Source organism: Anabrus simplex, chromosome 8 (assembly GCF_040414725.1).
Source record: "Anabrus simplex isolate iqAnaSimp1 chromosome 8, ASM4041472v1, whole genome shotgun sequence".
Classification (NCBI taxonomy): domain Eukaryota; kingdom Metazoa; phylum Arthropoda; class Insecta; order Orthoptera; family Tettigoniidae; genus Anabrus; species Anabrus simplex.
The window spans coordinates 81,669,788-81,689,806 of NC_090272.1; the positions used below are offsets into that span (position 1 = coordinate 81,669,788).

General features: G+C 38.6%; 1 protein-coding gene across 1 annotated transcript; it reads right to left on the reverse strand.

The window, feature by feature from the left end:
• Positions 1-3,391: 3,391 nt before the first annotated feature.
• On the reverse strand, positions 3,392-19,458 carry LOC136878806 (peptidyl-prolyl cis-trans isomerase). The gene is made up of 4 exons (XM_067152299.2): positions 19,302-19,458; positions 18,535-18,751; positions 18,305-18,441; positions 3,392-3,990 (listed from the first exon to the last, which is right to left on the reverse strand). Exons 1-4 carry the CDS (start codon positions 19,368-19,370, stop codon positions 3,919-3,921), a joined length of 495 nt encoding a protein of 164 aa, XP_067008400.1. The 5' UTR covers positions 19,371-19,458; the 3' UTR covers positions 3,392-3,918.
• Positions 19,459-20,019: the final 561 nt, after the last annotated feature.

The following is a 20,019-nucleotide window of genomic DNA, read 5'->3' on the forward strand; positions in this document are numbered from 1 at the left end:
TAGGCAATTTCAAGATAGAAACTCGCCTCAAGCCACCACGTTACCGGCGAGAAGTTAGAGGAACTGCCGAGCGGTGTGTCAGGCAATGTAATATGTAATTTACTCAATGTCCTTGTTTGCTTAACCCTAGGCTGATGGCATAAAAAATGCCAAAACTGGTACCTAAAAATTGACAAAAATGTGACATTTTAATTACATCACATTTTAATGTAGTATTGTACAGGTGGAGAATCCTACCCTTTATCCTTGAATGTAATACTTCACGAGCAAAATTCAGCACACATCATACCCAGGGTTCTCGCCAGCAATTTTCGTCAACCGGGTGGCAGGAATTAGTCGGGCGGAGAATACTATGTTAAAAATGACTAAGATAAAAATTCAATTTATTCCTCTCGGGGCATGAACGATAATATGGCCTCAGATACCGTGTACAAACATCTTAATTTGACGCTATCTGGCTGCTTGCTTGTCAATTTCGGCGTTTAGTCGTACTCTAGACTAGTGATGGGCAGTCAGACGAGGTCTCGAGACATCGAGACTAGCACAGGCACTATTTCTCGCGAGTAATTTCGAGAGCGTTGTCCCCGCATTGTGCGGCGAGCAGCGTGTCGTAGGCCTACAGGTAGTCGAAGCTGAATGTTGTTTGTGCGGAGTATGCTAATAGCCAACCACAGGTCTTCAATTTCGTAAATACGCGTCAACAAGCGACTAGGGCGTTCATTTCTACCGAGGTCTATTGTGACGCAGTATAACATAATAAGGTAACGCATTCTAGCATTGTATGCACTGGTAGGTACACGTACCTGGATATTAGAGGTGTGCATTAATCGAAGTCTAGACGAGGCAAGATGCGCCTTGCTGCATATGCAACCACCATTACGCATGAGTGGATTGTGTAATCTAAAACGCTTCAGTTTGCTCCAATTCTTTCGACAGGTAGGTGTACATCGTTATCGGACCCCACATTCAATAACATATGACCACTGCTCGTGTTTACCGATATTTTGGTGACGAAGGAAATAATTCCTTACAATGTTACAGAGTATTTGCGTCATAATTAGGTACTTCGAAATATGACGGTGCAATGTGAAATTGTGTCTAGTTGTACGCGACAACTTGAAGACGATGTCCGAAACGCAACATAAGTCGTGGGTGTCTGTTATTGACATAGCACAGCCTACTATGTTGTTTTTTCAAAAGAAGTAAAATACGTCGGCAGAAATACTTCTGGGATGATCGGACACTTACTACCGTATATCAATGAAGAGGAATCGTCACAGAACACCTCCGGCCTGGTCTGAATCACAAGAAGCTACCCTGCCGACGATTGTGAGGCATCCAGGTAGGTTTACATCCTAATAACAGTTATTAACAAATTATACGGGTTATTCAGCTAATAAGTCGACCTGACATAACTCTTGAACAGTTTAAGATACTGACATTCTGTCTTCACTTTCGTTAATGGTAATAAGGGATTCATGGTTGAACAAGCAGTGTTTATCCCGGCTTTTGACAAAATATATTGGCTCACACGTTTTCATGTCAGAACGTCACTTCACGCAAGAACTGCTAATGATGCATTATCAAGTTTACAGCCGTAGTTACTGGTACGTCGCACAGCTTGCACTACAGGAGGATCGGTCTCGAGATATGCAACGTCAGTCTCGAGCGAGAGCGTTGCCCATCACTACTCTAGACCTACTAGATGGCACAGTAAACCGAATCTCTCTTGGGCGCTTAAGGCTGAATTCTGGTCAATTTGGTCGGGTAAACAACAATGTTAGTAGAGATCTTTTACAGGCCGACATCGTACATCACCCTTCAAAAATAAGAATCTCTGCTGAGTTTGAACCCGCTATCTCTACCAATGATTCACAGGGGGCATTAACACTAATATCAGACAAGTAAACTATTTTAGTGTTATTAAGATTAAAATGACTGTTCTACTGCTCGTTCATGAACACCAGGCCTTACCATACAGGTTTGCGACGTCAAGAGGAATCTAGTACTCTCGTGCAATTCCACTTATATCCAGATACCACTCGCACACGACACTACGTTTGTCAATACGGATCATTGGAGCAAGCAATGACTCAAATATGTAATACTACTACCTAGCATATACCTAGAATATGTTAGCTGGGTTGCCTGTGAAAACAGTATGGCTCACCCACTAGAATGGTCCTAGGGAGAACACTGATATCAAATTGTTCAGAATTAAATGTTCTTTCATTCAGGTTTAAGTATAAAGAGTAGAGACTCAATAATGCCTGATATTTCTGTGACTGAAAACCATTATCACTTAAAAATTGTTTTCAAATTTTAATAATTTCTTTGGGTTTAGCAACAATACGTTCAAGTACATTCAATTCTGAAATGTTCAGTTCCTCTTATTAGTGAGATTTATTTTAATGTGTTAAATTGTTTGTGTTGATTTTTTGTAATTAGTTGCAAAATCACAGAAATTACTTTGAGCAAACTCCTGTGTATAGGCAGAGTGCAAAAATAGCAGTAATAAACCCACAAACCCGGGGAACACTTGCCAAGGACCATTTACTTTGTGGGCAAAGTGTCTGTGCCTAAGTTCAACCCGCTGCAGACATGAAGATATTAAGTGAAAGGAACGCAAACGTTGCCAAACCCAGCCAAATCTCCCCTGTCCCGCAGCAGCATGATGTGTGGCCGTACATTCTACGCAAGAATTGGCTTGTACAGTCACCGGAAGTTGCTGTGAACTGAAGTGAGCTATTAGCTAGGAAATCTGTAAACTCCGAAACAAGTAACTACCGCCGACATTTCAACAGTGATCATGGTAATTCCTCGCTAATTCCAGTATAAGATTTCGCATGAACGATACTGAACCTTTCAGTGTAGTAATAACTATAGCAGATATCAAATTTAGATTAGTTTCGTACAGTTTGAACATGAAAACTGGCAATCTACATGGCATCAAACTGCACACTAACCACATATTCAGGTATTACCCAAATTTTAATAATAATGTTACTGGCTTTGTGTTGCACTAACCTCTTTCATGGTTTTCGGAGACGCTGAAGCGCTGGAATTTAGTCCCGGAGGCTAACATATTTGAGCACCAAAATTTATCAAACCACGTTCTAAGGAGAGGGAAAACCCCCCCAGCATATTGTCAATAGAACAGCATACATAATATGCAATTGGATGATCAGAACAACTTGCAAGTTCTTCCATGTCTGCCAACCAATGCCAAATTAATAGAAGCAAGTACTATACTTTCTCTGGATAAATTAAAATTTTGTATTAACCACACAGCAAAAAGCATTAGCTAACAAGGATGAACTTCACTTGCAATTTGGTATAAGGTCGAGAGGATGAAGGTTAAGGTACTGTAATTTAAAAGAAAAAACGTGTATAGTTATGTAACTTTTCTTGAACTAGTTTTGAAATATGAAATACAGAAACATTACACAAGAACAAAAAGCATTACAAAAGAAGACTGCTGCTTGTAAGCAGGTTATTTCAGGAATGCCAAGTTAATTTTGTAACTTTCGAAGAAAACAATTGTTGTTCAACCAATTTGTTAACTATTCAAAAGTGAAATATTCAAGAGAACATCACCAGAAATCGAGATTCCACAAAACTACATACTTACACATATTACAGTTCTTCTATTGGCTTATTTGCCAAGTGAGGGATACTGAATTTATACTATTGTAATTCTTTGGCATACCATCACCTAAATAAAACTTAAGGTTAATGGAATGATGGATTTTTCTCGTAAGATCGTCCGACCTTTCACAATGTGCAAATTATCGAACAAAATGCTGCAGTTTCAGGAATTTTTAGAACTTGGTCTTAAATTGGTTTATAACATTTGGAACGAACAATGGTCAGCACGCAGCAGATTAAAAAATACACTTTGCATAAATGAAGAAGAGTTTAAAGCTGGCCACAGTCATTAACTACAATTTTCTTAGAAGTCTTGCCACTCTGAGAACCATAGGACTCAATCTGAAACAAAAAGAAAACGATGTACATAACAGAATGGCTACCAAATGCAGGCAGTTGATACTAAAGAAATGAACAACTGAAAAGTAAACAGCTTATACAGAACAAGAAAGAACCATTTAAGTATAAGCAAGTATCTAGAGCAGCACTGTTAAAACCAGGTGAACTTCTGGATCTATAAAATGAATGTAAAAAAACAAAAACAAAAAACATTTACTGTTTACACACACACACACCACAGAACTCATTGCAAGTGGCTGTATTTTATGCTATGAACATTATTCGCCTGCAAAAATTTAAAATGCTCTACTCAATCCTGATTCTGGATTTAGTATGTGGATTGCCTAATACCACACACATTTTCATATTGCAGCACAACCATGAAGTTTCACTTCTGATTCTACTACAAAATATTAATAATTAAAGTTTGATTTTTTTGGCCAGAGAGACACACAAGTTTAAGAGGAAATACAATTTCATCATCATTCTCTTTTCATACACGAGTCATATAGAAGAACTGTTACGATCCATACATAGGATTTGCATTTTCACGCCATCTCTTCCTGGGGCATCCCAGAGATCTCTTCCCACACGGGCAGTAGTTTACGACTGCTCTGGGATCCTACTTCTGTCCATCCTATTTAGTTCTAGCCAATTTTTCTGGTATTCATGGATGTATTCCAATATAGGTCTGCTTTTAAGGTCATTCAGCACTTCTGTATTTCTTTTGCGTTCTCACTTTGTGATTCCTGCTTGTTCGCAACATGTATTTTATTTCAGCTGTAGTTATTCTCTCATCGCATTTCCTCAGAGTGGAAACAATTTTGTAATGTGAATGGCTTTTATACAAATTTGTTGGCAAGGTTCATCAGCAATGGCCAGAATTATTGAAAGGTTGATGTGGGGAGAAGCTTTTTATTCAAGTACTGTGTGTTTTCAGTTTGTAGATATTACAATGGACCCAAGCAATCTTGAAAAGACGATCATAGCAGAACAATGTGAAGTCCAGGAGCCAGTAGGAAGTACTCCCAAAACTTGGAAATTTATTCAGACGATTACTTATTTTTATTAGTGAAGAATATAATTTCTAAAATCAGCTTTGAAAATATTTCTATAAACCATTTCAATCTTTACCCTAACATTACAATGTTAGGTTACTAATTTGTTTCAAATGGCACCTAATAATACAATGTTACACCAGCAAATTTCATGGTTTTAGAGTTCAACTGCACATTTCTTCCAGGTTTTTAAGAGCATACTTGCAGCATGCATATATGAAGTGCATATAATTCTCAAGACTAGTCACAACTTTCAAATTATACAAAGCTCCAGCCTTGAGTCGTTCAAATGAACAAGGTAGTTCATGAGGTGATGTCATAAACAGCCCTCACAGCACCAGCCTTTTCTTAAGTGATTTCAAAGAAAATGGAAATTTATTGAACATCTCCCTTGGCAAGTTATTCCAATCCCTCACTCCCCTGAATATAAATGAATATTTGCCCCAACTTGTCCTCTTAATATACAACTTTATTTTCATATTGTGACATTTCCTACTTTGCCTACTGATGTCCTCCTACGCCATCTCTCCACCTACAGCTCAGAACATACCACGTAGTCGAGCAGGTCACCTCTTTTCTTCCTGCCCAAACTTTGCAACATTCTTGTAACGCTACTCTGCCGGACATCACCCAGAACAAATCAAGTTGCTTTTCTTTCGATTATTTCCAGTTCCTGAATCAAGTAATCCTGATGAGAGTCACATACACTGAAACCATACTTTAGTTTGGGTCTCACCCACTGATCTCTATACTTGGATGGCTGGTAGCTTGGGTAGCAGTAAGCCGAATAGAAGACGACTAGCGTAGTAAGATGGCGAGCGCATGGTGCAATAGACCACGAGGAGCGCGCTTGCTTTGTTTATGCTTAGTTCAGTGACGCCAGGCCTCTTGATTGTAGTTCCACGAGTGTTCTGTGCTGTGTTATTGCAAAGTAAATAGTAGTGTATTTTACGAATTTAGGTTCGTTGCCTTGTAGTATACTTGTGGATTACAATATTCAATTTAAATATGTGTGTGTTTATCTGAAATATGAATGAAGAAACATTCTACGGGGTATTAACATACCGCAGTGTTCAGCTTATGGATGTACAAACAGAACCGATCAGCAGAAGGAGAAATCATTTCGGAGTTTTATACTGTACATAAGAATCTTCCTAGGGTAGTGTTTAGAGTTTTAGGTTTATTGTATCTTTTTTCGCATATTCCGGGAGCAAAATGGCAATTAATTTTTGTAGGTTTCCTTTCTCGAGACCCGAACTTCTAAGATCATGGATTAGGAGTATCAGGCGGGAGAATTGGGAGCCTTCTAAAACAGCTGTTCTCAGCTCGGATCACTTAGAGGAAGACTGTTTCAATAGAAATGGACAACTGTACACCTTAGAAGTGATGTACAGCCAACTGTTTTCAATTTTACTGAACATTAACTGCAAGTAAAGATTTACTTTTTTTTAATTTCTCATAATTAAACTGACGGTTTCGATGAAATAATTGACGCAATCTTAGAAAATGAAGTCTGGAGGAATTCTAGACCTTATTTACATCAGTAATAATTATGGGTTTCAGACACTGGAGTGGTGGGAGAAGGGAAAGTGTGGTGGGTGTTTGGGGCTATCCCATTATACTATTCGTGCTATCTGGGACTCTTAACTGGTGTTACATATTTCTGATGATTATCAATATCGCTTTGCTAGCTGAATTTAATTAAAGAGGTCTGTAATAGTAAATTAAGCTGCAGGTAATGTGATATATTGACAAGTTTTGAACATTTGCTGGTTTTATAAATGTGTACATTTGCTTCAATGATATTTTAATTTAATAATATGCGCGTTATTTCATGGAAACAGGAAACAGAAATTCATTATCAAGCACCGATTACAATATGTCGAATCTAGGCCTGTATAGTGAGCTACGTTTATAGGTACATCATTTTAAGAATGCATAATTTCGTGGCATACATGTATACAATTTACAGCAATGTTTCCAGAAACTGGTTTTCACTCGTATTGTGTTACCGATCGCTAATTGCATGTATTCAGCACCTAAGTTAATATTTGTCGGCCGTTACTATACACTCATGTTTATTGCTATCCCGGAGATTTACTGACCTCGGAATGACGCGTCAGTGATCCCAATGTCCTTATGCTTTGAGTGAACATGTCTCTATATTTTTAATTATTCCAATGCGCCATTAATTGCGACTTAAAATTGACCATATTATCATTGCTTCCCCATAAGGAGAGCTCTAGGTTGGGTACACCAACATGGCGAACCTCGTGCGTTCAAATTGGCGTACTTTCTCCTGCAGGGGAGACCCGCCATCAGCGATCCATGGTCTCACCAGACAAATCGGCTCTCCTTCACATCCTTACTACAACCCCTAAATACCCTCATAACCATGTGCAGAGATCTGTACCCTTTAATTACAATCTCATTTATGTGATTACCCCAATGAAGATCTTTCCTTATATTAAGATCTTGGTATTTACAATGATCCCCAAAAGGTAACATTCACCTCATCACTGCAGTAATTAAAACCAAGAGGACTTTTCCTTTGTGAAACTCGCAACCTTACTTTTACCCCCGTTTATCATTGTACCATTGCCTACTGTCCATCTCACGAGAAAATCAAAGTCATTTTGCAGTTTCTCACAATCTTGTAACTTATTTATTACTCTGCACAAAATAACATCTGCAAAAAGCCTGATTCCAATTTACACATATAATTGATGTAAGAAAACAAAGGTCTAATAATACTGCCTTGAATTCCCCTCTTATTACAGGGACAGAGAGCTTCACCTACTGTAATTCTCCGAGTTCTATTTTCTAGAAACAGAGCCACACATTCAGTCACCCTTTCATCTCGTCCAATTGTACTTATTTTTGCCAGTAGTCTCCCATGATCTACCCTATCAAATGCCTTAGGTCAATCGTGACTCAAATTGACCTCCTGAAACCAGGATATCTGCTATATATCTTGCTGGAATCCTACAAGTTTGGCTTGAGTGGAATAACCTTTCCTAAACCTAAACTGCCTTCTATCAAACCAGTTAATTTTGCAAACATGTCTTATATAATCAGAAAGAATGCTTTCCCAAAGCTTACATGCAATGCATGTCAAACTGACTGGCCTGTAATTTTCAGCTTTATGTCACCCTTTCCTTTATATACAGGGGCTACTATAGCAACTCTCCATTCATTTGGTAAAGTTCCTTCATGCAAACAATAAACAAGTACTTCATATACGGTACTATATCCCAACCCATTGTCTTTAGCAAATCCCCCAAAATCTTATCAATTCCAGCTGTTTTTCTAGTTTTCAACTTTTGTATCTTCCTGTAAATATCATTGCTGTCACAGGTAAATTTAAATACTTCTTTAGTATTAGTCACCTCATCTATCTGGACATTATCCTTGTAACCAACAATCTTTACATACTGCAGACTGAATACTTCTGCCTTTTGAAGATCCTCACACACACACTCCCCTGGTTCATTAATGATACCTGGAATGTTCTTCGTGGAACCAATTTCTGTCTTAAAGTACCTATACATACTCTTCCATTTTTCACTAAAATTTGTATGGCCGCCAATTACGCTGCCATCATGTTATCCTTAGCTAACGTCTTTGCTGGATTCCATTTCCTAGGAAGTTCCTTCAATTTCTCCTTACTCCCACAGCCATTTCTAGCTATTACTTTCCAACCTGCACCTCCTTGGTCTCTTTACTTCTCTGCTGTAATACAGTGGATCTTTACCATTCTTTACCACCTTTAAAGGTACAAACCTATTTTCATATTCCTCAACAATTGCTTTAAAACCATTCCAGAGTCTGTTTACATTTTTATTTACAGTTTTCCACTGAACACAGTTACTTATTAGGAACTCCCTCATGCCTGTTTTATCAGCCATATGGTACTGCCTAATAGTCTTAATTTTAATTTCTTCCTTTCTTTCACATTTATTTTTAATAACCACAAAAACAGCTTCATGATCACGAATACCATCTATTACTTCGGTTTCTCTATCTGGTTTTACCAGCACCACATCTAGAATATTCTTCCTCCTAGTTTGTTCCATCACTTTCTGAATCAGGTGCCCTTCCCATATTAACTTATTTGCCATTTGTTGGTCATGCTTTCAGTCGTTTGTATTACCTTCCCAACTGACATTTGGTAAATCGAGATCACCCGTTACAATCACGCTCCTTTCCTTAAAGTTTCCCCACATAGCTGATTATCTTATCAAATAATTCTGAGTCAGCATCTGGGCTACCCTTTCCTGGTCTGTACACTCCCAAAGACATCAAGTAGTCTATTATCTTTAGAGATGAGCCTTACCCCTAGAATTTCACGTTTGTCATCTTAAACTTTTTTGTGGCTTACAAAAAATTCTTCTTTCAACAGAATGAATACTCCCCTCTACGATACACCCTCCAGTTCCGTGAGAAAATTTCTGCATCCATTACATCATTTCTCAGCCATGATTCAACTCCTGCTACTGAACGACCCAACTCTAGTCTCACATGATCCATGCTCCAAATTATTATTATTATTATTACAGCTGTTGTTCAAACTTGCTAGCTTGGGAAATCCTCTGTGACAGCTATACAGGAAACATTACATTTTCTAAATATATACATAATTACATTATAACAACTTATTTTTCGTATAGCACAATGCAGATGTAGATTCAGTTTTATGTTTATCTTCTTACAGTAGCATCCCCGATAGGAGCAAAGTCCCAGATAAGAGCGTAACTGCCTCCCCAACCTCCCAGGTTGCACATAAACAAGTCGCAGTACACGTTTCCAACTGAACCTCCAGATGATCGCGCAAACAGCCACAAATTTAAACCACACTTATTTGGCTGTCTTAGAACAGGCGCTTAGTGTTGCCAGTTGTTATTGTAGTATAACGGAACCACGTAATTTTTGTTCTGTTGCTTAATAAGCAAGTACCTATTTACTGGAGAAGTGCCTTCCACATATTTTGTAACAGCACTCGTGAGAAAAGCCAATGGGAAATGTTTTTCATGACCTCTTAACACCATTTGTTTCAATGCTATTTCGGTAGGTATTTTGTGAAATAAAACTGCCATACTGATCAATGTTTCTTGTGAAATCTTGCTTATAATATGCGGTAAATTAACTAATTTTGTGATAAGTGTTTTTAAAGTGAACTCTATTATGTGTCCTTGTTAATAAATCTTATAACCAAATATAAGAAAGGTTATTAAAATAGAACTATTTACCACCGATCTCAAAATGAAGTTAGGTGATCTGCCCTGCAATATGAATTCCCTCTCTCTGACCACATTAGACGGCTAAAACCATACTGCTGGTGCTCCCTGGCCGGGGATGAGGTCAGACGGTTAAAGCGCCAGCTTTCAGAGTCCAAGTGGACAGGTTCGATCCTGGCTCAGCCCGGTGGTATTTGAAGGGGCTCAAGTATGTCAGCCCTGTATCAGTAGTTTTACTGGCACGTAAAAGAACTCGTGTGGGATAAAAGTCGTTAGTGGGACTTAAACAACATTAGTACTACTCAACCAGGCGATTTATTTACAACAGACTAGGCCTACTAATGCCGTCATATTTTACAATAAAGACAGTATTATTTATCTGTCCTTTTAATTCATCCACTTTTTAATGCCAGGATTATCTAATTTCTCTACAGGAATGTTGGCTTGAATGAATGAGTTTGTTGTGTCGCAAATTGCTCTCTATCACTTTTCAACTTCTTCGCGATGGGTAGAGTACCGCATGTTGTTATTTGCTGCATAGAATTATGTTCATTTCCTTTATTCATTTTACGCGTTTCCAATTCTTTCCAATTCTCTGCAGTGTTTATCGCACGTGTCTTTTCGTTTCCATGTAATACAAACATTATTCTACAGTAAGCCTATTTACACATTAGAAACTTTCTTGCAGCATCAAAACGTACTCACTGCCAAAATGACTTGCCTTGTTACGGCCACGCCGCTATTTGATGTGATCGATAACAGATTGATTTTTAATACCAATCTACATCAAATTGATTTTTATCGATTGGGTTAGAGATCGCGGAACTGAATACACATACTTCCGATACACAGCGCCCATCTTTTTTTGTGCGTTTGTGTAGAGAATATACAACGCTATCAAGCAACTGAGAAGAAAAATACAATAGTAAAATTGTCAAAAGCATTTAAACGTTTATTGGAGAGCTTTTCCGATACAATTTTGCATTTATCGTGCCAAGTGGGGTATAATTTGAGTTTACTTGAGCAATAAATCAGATTTCGCAAGTTCATTTTGCTAAAATACCGTACTTTTAGCATATATTAGCAAGGAGATATGAAAAAATTTGTGCACATCGCTCTCACCAAAATATACGGCCCCTACAAATTACACGCCCTGTTTATTGACTACTGCATAGCTTTCGATATGATGAGCAGAAAGCGTATAATACACAAACTAGAATCCCTAACTGGACCTAAACATTACATAGCAGTGGTTATAAATATTCAGTAGAACTCCACAGGCTACTCTGTAAGGATTATTACATAAAATGTTACTTTCCATGCTGCTATTCTTACCTAAAAATGATTGTTGAAGAGAGATGTGCTCAATACGCTTGCCAGGTCCAACCAGCATGTCCCTAGAAGTACATTTACTTTTATAATAAAAAATACTGTTTTAGATTCCACAGTCCACTGCTTTTGCGGTACTATAATGGTGACTGAAGTATGGAAGATTACTTCATTGACACCTAGGATAAGGGCGAGATTGTTACAAACCATTGCAAAAGAAAAAAAATTATGAAGAGGCCAGCAAAGTTTAAAAGGGTCACAGCACAGGTACCCTCACTTTTCCTTGGGGCTTAAGCCCCCAGACCCCCCATGCTTTACTGAAATAATATATAAAGTGCAAGAAATACTTCAAAATTTATTATCATTGAAACATAAGGTTCACAGTGGCCTATTAGGCACGACCCTCCTATTGCCTCTGGTCATATGCCCGCTTCGCCGGCTGTCTAAACTGAACTGAGTGGTTAACACGTGAATGTACGTAATCTTCGTCCTCCACGCAATCGTATGCCTTCCAGCATTCGCTTATGACACTTCCCGGCAAACCCCAATTTTTGATAACAGCAAACAATGTATGCTTGTCACGTCTTTCAACAGGCACAACAAAAAAGTTTTTACGAACACCCACTGTTCCTCAGTATGTCGTCCTCTGTGGAATTTGAATTACCCAAACTTACTTTAGTTGAATTTGACAAAAAGCAGAGACCATCGATTTTCTGCTTACTGGTGTGTACTCAATGAATGCACACCTTTCAACAAAAACTACACCAATTAACTAGTCCTGGAAACAGAATCTAATTCTTGCTTGATGAAAGGAGTGATAGGCTTGGGCAGATTGCATCAAAGGACAGAAAATAGCGAGATGTCAAAATATGGTAAGCTTGAGTCACCAAAGAACGTGGTGTTCATCCCACTCTCATACCCCCCCGCACTCGTTCCTGCCTTGAATGTGACGACGGCACCTAAAAACAACTATTTTGCCTGTGTGGTACACAATTTTAAACCGGCAAGGCCGTGCGGTACCGTATGGTACCAGTGGGCCTTACTACAGATTTTCTCATACCGATAATTTCTCGTGACGTAAATATGGCAACTCCGCTTTAGAATGTCAAGGTGATACTCCCTACAATGTCAAATCAACATAGGGTTTTATTTTGTGCTTTTGAATGCGGTAACAACTGCATGGAATTTGAGACCGTGTTGAGAGGAATAAAAATGACTGCCCGTCTACGGTAAGTTGCTTTATTTTATTTATAAATTTTGACAATACAATTTTGTATCGCGTGGTTTAATATCTTGAAATATCAGTCCATGATTTGAAATAACAAGCAATTGGTCAGCATTTCTGTGTTAGCTGTTATGACACAAATTAATCTGTTGGTACCGTACCTCTCTGTTCCTTTTCTCCTCCATGGTTCTAAGGGCGATTTTAAAGAAACAATTCATACTGTAGTTGCAAATAATGATTTATATGTGTCATTAAATTGTATAATTTTGGATTTTACTGCAAAATATCCATGTAACACACGTGGCGAGCGCGATGTATCGCGCCCAATGATGCGTGAACTTCATTCGGGTGGCTCGAAGCTTGGAGGTGCTACATGTTATTGAAGAAGAGGATACTGATGCTGAAGCCATTTACATTGAACCACGGAATGTAATTTATTAACTGATGAAATCCGGCTGAGGAAAATTAAGGGGGTATCGCAGATTACCTTACTGGAGGTGAACTGAGCACCAGCTGAAGTAGTGCTGAGCCAGTAAATTCCGCACAGGAGTAGAGAATCCATGTCCGATAATGATTAATAGCCCGCGAAAAGAGAAAAATCGTCACCTTGTACACCAGCTGTCTGGATGGCGGATAACCTAGTTCCCACAACAATCCATTTCCCTAGTGCTTAATGTTTCACTTTTCAAAATATGCTGACCGAAGCATTTTGAGTTTAACGATGAAATTGTGAATTTCTTGTGCTCTGAAGCCAGCAAGTATGCACTTTTTAAATATGAAGAAGATCGTAAAGTAACCCCCGAAGAAATGAAAGTATTCGTCATCACTTTACTTCTCAGTGGCAATGTGCAAATGCCACCATCAGAACTAGGAAGGTGCAAGATATGTAACACTATATATATGGCTGGTATTTTGAAGAGAAATACAGTTGTTCACGCTTCTTTTCTTTTTAGAGTATCTTACACTTTGGGTGGCATGCACCAACCAAGAGTAAATTCTACTTCTGTAGTAAAGTCATCATTCGGCGACTTCCATACGAGAGTAAATTACTTCCGAAGTATTTTAGTCCTTTCAGATACTCCATGACTAAATTACTACAAGAGTAAAATGTTGAAGAGCACCATCTTGTAGTATATTACTAAAGAAGTAAATAACGTATGAATATAGGTTAGAATCTAATCTCATCGTGTATGGAGTAAGCTAAGTTTAGACTTGTTGACTAAAGATAATATCGTGCCTATATGAGAGGAAAGACGTTTCAAACGTGTTTATGGATTACTTAGATTATATTGATGATCTCGACGCAGTAAACGATGCAAAATGTAATAGTGCGTATGCCTACAGTGCGCGAAAGGCGAGAGCCGTGTAACGTGAACACGGCGAGTTTCAGGAACGGTTTTGGTCTTAGAAAGGAATCCTTTCCTTTCTTTCTAAATCTACTTGGAGATCACTTACACCTGAATTCTTGTCTTTTGTTGTATCTCTCAAATTACAGTTGCTGTGTGCCCTACAAGTGTTTCGTACCGGAACATTTCAGTACAGTTGCCGGTGATCTAATTAACGTTTACCGCGCAACTGCTGGCCGTATCTTTCATCGCGTGGTTAAAGCACTAGTTGAGGCTAAGAGGGAGGTACGCCTGCAAATGATGATGATCGTTCGGAAAATAAAAGGATATTCTTCACGTTGGCAGGTTTCCACACATCGTTGGTGCAATTGACTGTGACTGCGCGCATATTCCCATTTATTGCCCTCTGGGTGACAACGGTGAACTTTTCAGAAAACAGGCGAGGTCTTTTTTCAATTTCATTAACGTCGCACCGGCACAGATAGGTCTTATGGCAACGATAGGGCAGGAAAGCCCTAGGGATTGGGCCTTAAGGTACAGACCCAGCATTTTCCTGGTGTGAAAATGGGAAAATTTTGCTGTGGATGTAGGCGATCTGTATGAAGAAACCGCCATCAGTTTTAATTTTTTCCGCGTGTCCATGACTTTCTGCTTTGCTTCCGTCTTCGCTTTCAAGTCCTTCCACAGAATCTTAACTTGCTTTTCACTGCGTTTTCCGTCACTTGAAGCATTGAATTCTTTCGCCACGACTTTCCATGAATTTATTTTCTTACACCTTATATCTTTTGCATAGATCGTCATTATCTCAATTAACAAGCATTTATCTTTTTCGCTTACGTTTTTTCCCCGTTTCCTATCGCACAAAACCTTACCGTTTTAGATTTCTTTAAAGAAGATACACGAACACAGCACTACTCCGCGAGTAACGAACGCTACTTCTGTAGTAGTAACTAAAAAGAGTAAATTGTACCTAAACTCTCCGACGTTACTTCCGGAGTAAATAACTCCCGTAGTAATTTACTTCTGTAGTATGGACTTCTTTAGTAAACGCTACTTCCGTAGTAATTTACTCCAAGATGGTGCACGTCACCCTTTGAGATTCGGTGACCTACATCACTATCGTTCCAACAAACCAGCGCCTGCGCTGGATGCGAATCACGCGGTCGCACAGAACGCGTCCAGTGTAGTGTGGGCGTCTGTAAACTACTTTTTCCCAGCCTAAACTAGTGAAAAGTGGGAATAGGTTAATAAAAACTGAATCTATAGTAGTATAATTCCAATTTTCTAAAGATATATCACGCCTGAGCTAATGTTATTTTTCGGAATTTCGGGACCTATAAACACCGCTTTTTCTTTAATTTACTACTAAGTAATTTGTAAGCAATATTCTGTAACAATATTAAGCATTAAATTTTATGGTATTCGAAGGAGATTACAATTTCTATGTTTCACTCATAAGGTATGTCAAGCACCGTGCGGTACCATACAGTACCAGGCCCTCATTTAGAAACCAATCATCCAGTTTTTAGAAAAATGACTTAAGTGTTCTATAGGATGTGAATGCCGGAAATATTAAACAAAAATTTAAAAATCGAAATTTGAAAACTCCGGCATTCCCGGGTTAAACTGCGACTGCACTTGCCGCAATGCCTGGTCGCAGTAATTAAATGATGTTGAAGCATCAGAATTAAATTAGCCTGGTTCTCCTTAAAACTGCTTGGAAACCTTTTCATCTGAATATCACAACCTCCACACACAGCCATTGTAAACCAACAAGACACAAACAACAAAGGGAAGCAAACAACTTCAACAAGCAACAGTCTGCAACATAGTTGTTCCTCTCAGCACTAGCGGATAAGCTGTTGTTCCTCTCAGCACTAGTGGATAAGCTAAGTATCACATAAATGACTGTCAACTCGTGTGCGCCACCTAAGGGTGGCTTGTGTTACTAACAGTGCGGCGTAGCCTCTTGAGCTATGCCGAGTATTCTTAAGAACAATGCGGTCAAGATCAACGGCAACTGATCAACTACTTTAGATCAAACCAACGGTGTACTGCAGGGTGACCCACTAAGTCCCAGTTGTTTAACACAGCTCTGCTGGATGTAGTACAAGTAGTTGGCATGAACTATGTCAATCTGTATGTTACGTGGACGACGTAGGTCCAACTTTGGAATCGACTGAGCAGTTAGACACAGCTTTTTGACAAATTACTAAATGGTCTAAAGACAATGGGCTAAGAATGAATATAGTTAAAACTGTCGTGATAACCTTCAGAAAGAGGCAGACTAGCACAAACCAAGTATTACTTGCACACTTTTAGTGATAGATGGACACCCTAGTGCCGAATTGGTTGACCTTGGTTATCTTCGAGATTTGTATTGGCAACCTTTGAAACGCCAACTATGGATTGCTGTGAGACATCTAGCATACACTTTGTGCCAGTACTGTTATTTACACAGCAAAGCCAAACTATAGAATTCATGCTAGGTACAAGTTTCGCATCGAGAAATGTTATATAATGTGGGTGTGACACAGTTGTTGGCCTAAGATAATAAAGGTTTAGAAAACTCATATCGATTCAATTCAGATCTCATTTGCATTCAGTTGGCAGTATTACCGGAACTGGTTAGGATAGGACCTGGACAAGACCTATGATAAAGGGACAAGCAAAGGGGGTCTGAGAGGGCAACCCCCCCCCCCCAGTCCTTAACATGTTACATTTCTTTGCACTTTTATTGTGCTGAGGTTGGTAACCTAATATGATTATCATAATTGGAAGGAATGAGATCGCATGCCACTTTACGTTGGTCAATAGGAATGCAAGTAGGTATTTCAGCAATGAAAATGGTGTGCAATACTCTTTAATTAGGCTATAAAAGTAAATGTACTTCTCAGGGCAGGATAGTCTGTTCCTGGACATTGCTATGAACACATCTCACCTCTGAGATGCATTCCAAGCGAGATTTCATTAATTTCCACTTATTTAATTTCGCACAATGTGCATAATTAGAGGACATACTCTTAAGCATTTTCACAGAATTTTGTCAGAGATATTTCTCTGCGCTTACATGTCATTACGTGATATCTGTCATATGAGTTATCACAAAGTTTGCACATGCATAGTTCATCCGGTTGGTGGTAGATGTCTCTCGCGCAGATACCGTGGTGAAAAGCATGAACAGCAAAACGCGTCATGAAGTGTCTCAGTGCGTAATTGGCTTTTATCCATTCTCTGTTGATCATAGCATCTGTAGAGTAAAATTCAGGAAATAATTCTCTTTTTCCTTGCAGTTCACGGAGTAGACTCTGGTATGCTTCTGTTGATGGCAGGCATAGGTCGTATCTTAAATCCTCAATGTAGAAGGATTCTCTGGCGAGAACATATGCCAGACGTGAGGGTGTATCCTTTGAAATGCACAAGGCCTTCTTCAGGAATCTTGCTTTTAATTTTTCGATTTCAATTTTTACCACTGACAAGACTATTGGTCAGAAATGGTCAGGTCTAGCTAGTACCAAGACCATTGGGCTGGGGCTGGAGCCCTGCTAAAATGCAACAAAAAGTAAGGTTATAGGTATATGAGAATGAATTTCAAACTGGACAGTTTCCTCATTTTAAACAAAGGTGGCAGCCTTGTGGGCACATGTGAACTCTTGGCAGCAACAGAAAAAGTCTCCATGACAGCTGACTGAAGCCAGCCTACAAAACATAAAACTGTCTCAAATCTGGGATTTACAGTGCCTAAGTGGGTCGGTGGCAAGCATAACAGAAGTATCTCGCCCACACCACTTCAAGTATCGGTCTCTACTTTGATAACGCTGATCTAGTTGTCTGTACACAAAGCATAGATTCAAGACTTAAAACACGTTAACTGTTATAGCTAGGCACAGAAGGGTTTGAAATGACTAATGCAAGTCTATACCAGTTGACAAGAACTACTGTAGGCTTAGTGAGTAAATTTGCAACAGGAAGATTTCTACCTTTCTACTGATGAAGATATGGTACAATGAAGGTTGCTAAAATGTCAGGGAATTACAGTCCAAGCAAGTTTCTAGGTCAAAATCTAAGCAAAATATTTATGTTCAAGATCCCATGAAGATTAAATACTCTGTAGAAACTTACCTTCTTGACAACATCCATCCCTTCTACCACCTGGCCAAAAACCACATGCCTGTTGTCCAGCCAGCTTGTTTTGGCAGTGGTGATGAAAAACTGACTACCATTAGTGTGAGGACCAGCATTAGCCATTGAAAGAATACCTAAAAAAAAAAAAAAAAAAAATGAAGCCACTGAACCAAGAAATTCCGCCATAGGCTACTAATTAAAATACAAAAATTTCAATTTACACAAACCTGGACCAGTGTGCTTCAGCTGGAAATTCTCGTCCTCAAACTTATTTCCATAAATTGACTTCCCTCCAGTGCCATTATGATTAGTGAAATCACCACCTTGGCACATGAAGTTGGGAATAACACGATGGAAGGTGCTACCCTTGTAACCATAGCCCTTTTCTCCCGTGCAGAGGGCACGGAAATTTTCAGCCGTTTTAGGGACAACATCGCTTCTCAACTGAAAAGAAAAGAACGCCTCATCAAGAACAGAAAATGTTATTAACGTCATTTCAATTAACGTAACGATCTCACGAGTATCAAGCATGGAGGACCTGTTCAACTTCTACTACTTGTAGGAAAGAAGCCATCAGTACATTATATACGCTATTTGTCAGAAAATTCCAGAAAATACCAACCATAAAAAAGTAAAATATTTGAAAAGATGATATCGAAAGAACTCGAGGCACATTCTTAATAAATTTTAACGAACGCGGAAGTTAACAATACACATGCCTCTCCATTTTGAGCACGCCAAGTTGCAGGAAGCTTTCCGAGATTTTTCCACTTCTTACACTCAACATGCTAACGTAATTGACTTCCACATATTTTAAAAAAAATCTACCTAGAGGAAATTAACATAGAAATTCTACGAAAAAATGTAATTAACCCACGTGACTCTCAAGTTACAAATGCCGGTCATCAAAGTTTAAGTTTTCCCACAATGGAGCGTTCGACCCACAGCTATTTTTGGCTAATACTAACGAAGTACAACATTATGGGACACTTACCTCCATTACAATTCTTCCTACAGGGACATTGTCCGCAGTCATGTCGAAAAATACCCTAGGGTGGCCCATTTTCGCTGCAAATTGACGAAGTACTGTAGCACAATAACCGATCTGCGACGCTCTATGGATGCCGATTCTCTGAAAGGAACACGATTGGCGGTATAAGCAGAGCGCTGCGTGTGCCATTTTAGCCTGAAGTGCTATGCGCATGGCTATATATATAAAGTTTATGAATTTATAATCACAATATATATCTTAAAATACTTAAAAAGTATATTACCGGATTCTCATTGACAATATTTATTGGTTATTATTCGTTACTTACCCCAAATTGCAGTCAAAATTACAGATTATATCTTACCGCGGAAGCAGAATGCAGTCCGTGCTGTAAGGTATGTAAACCATCGCTATTACAAAAATGATATGGAGCAAAATTAAAACACAAAACTTGATAAAAATATATTATAGGATATATTTGAAATTTTAAGTGATACATTAATGATCTAGTTGGAATTATAGCTTTTATAAATCAATTTAATTGCGGGGACTGCAATCTCAATACGTTAGTCAAATACTGCTTTAAAATAATGTCATTAATCCTGAAATAAACCATTCTCTAATTTATTTTATAAATTGCGACGTTTAATAATTTCATTTATTTTTTTCAGGCATATCCTCTTTTTACGGTATATTATTATATTTTATATATCCTCATATG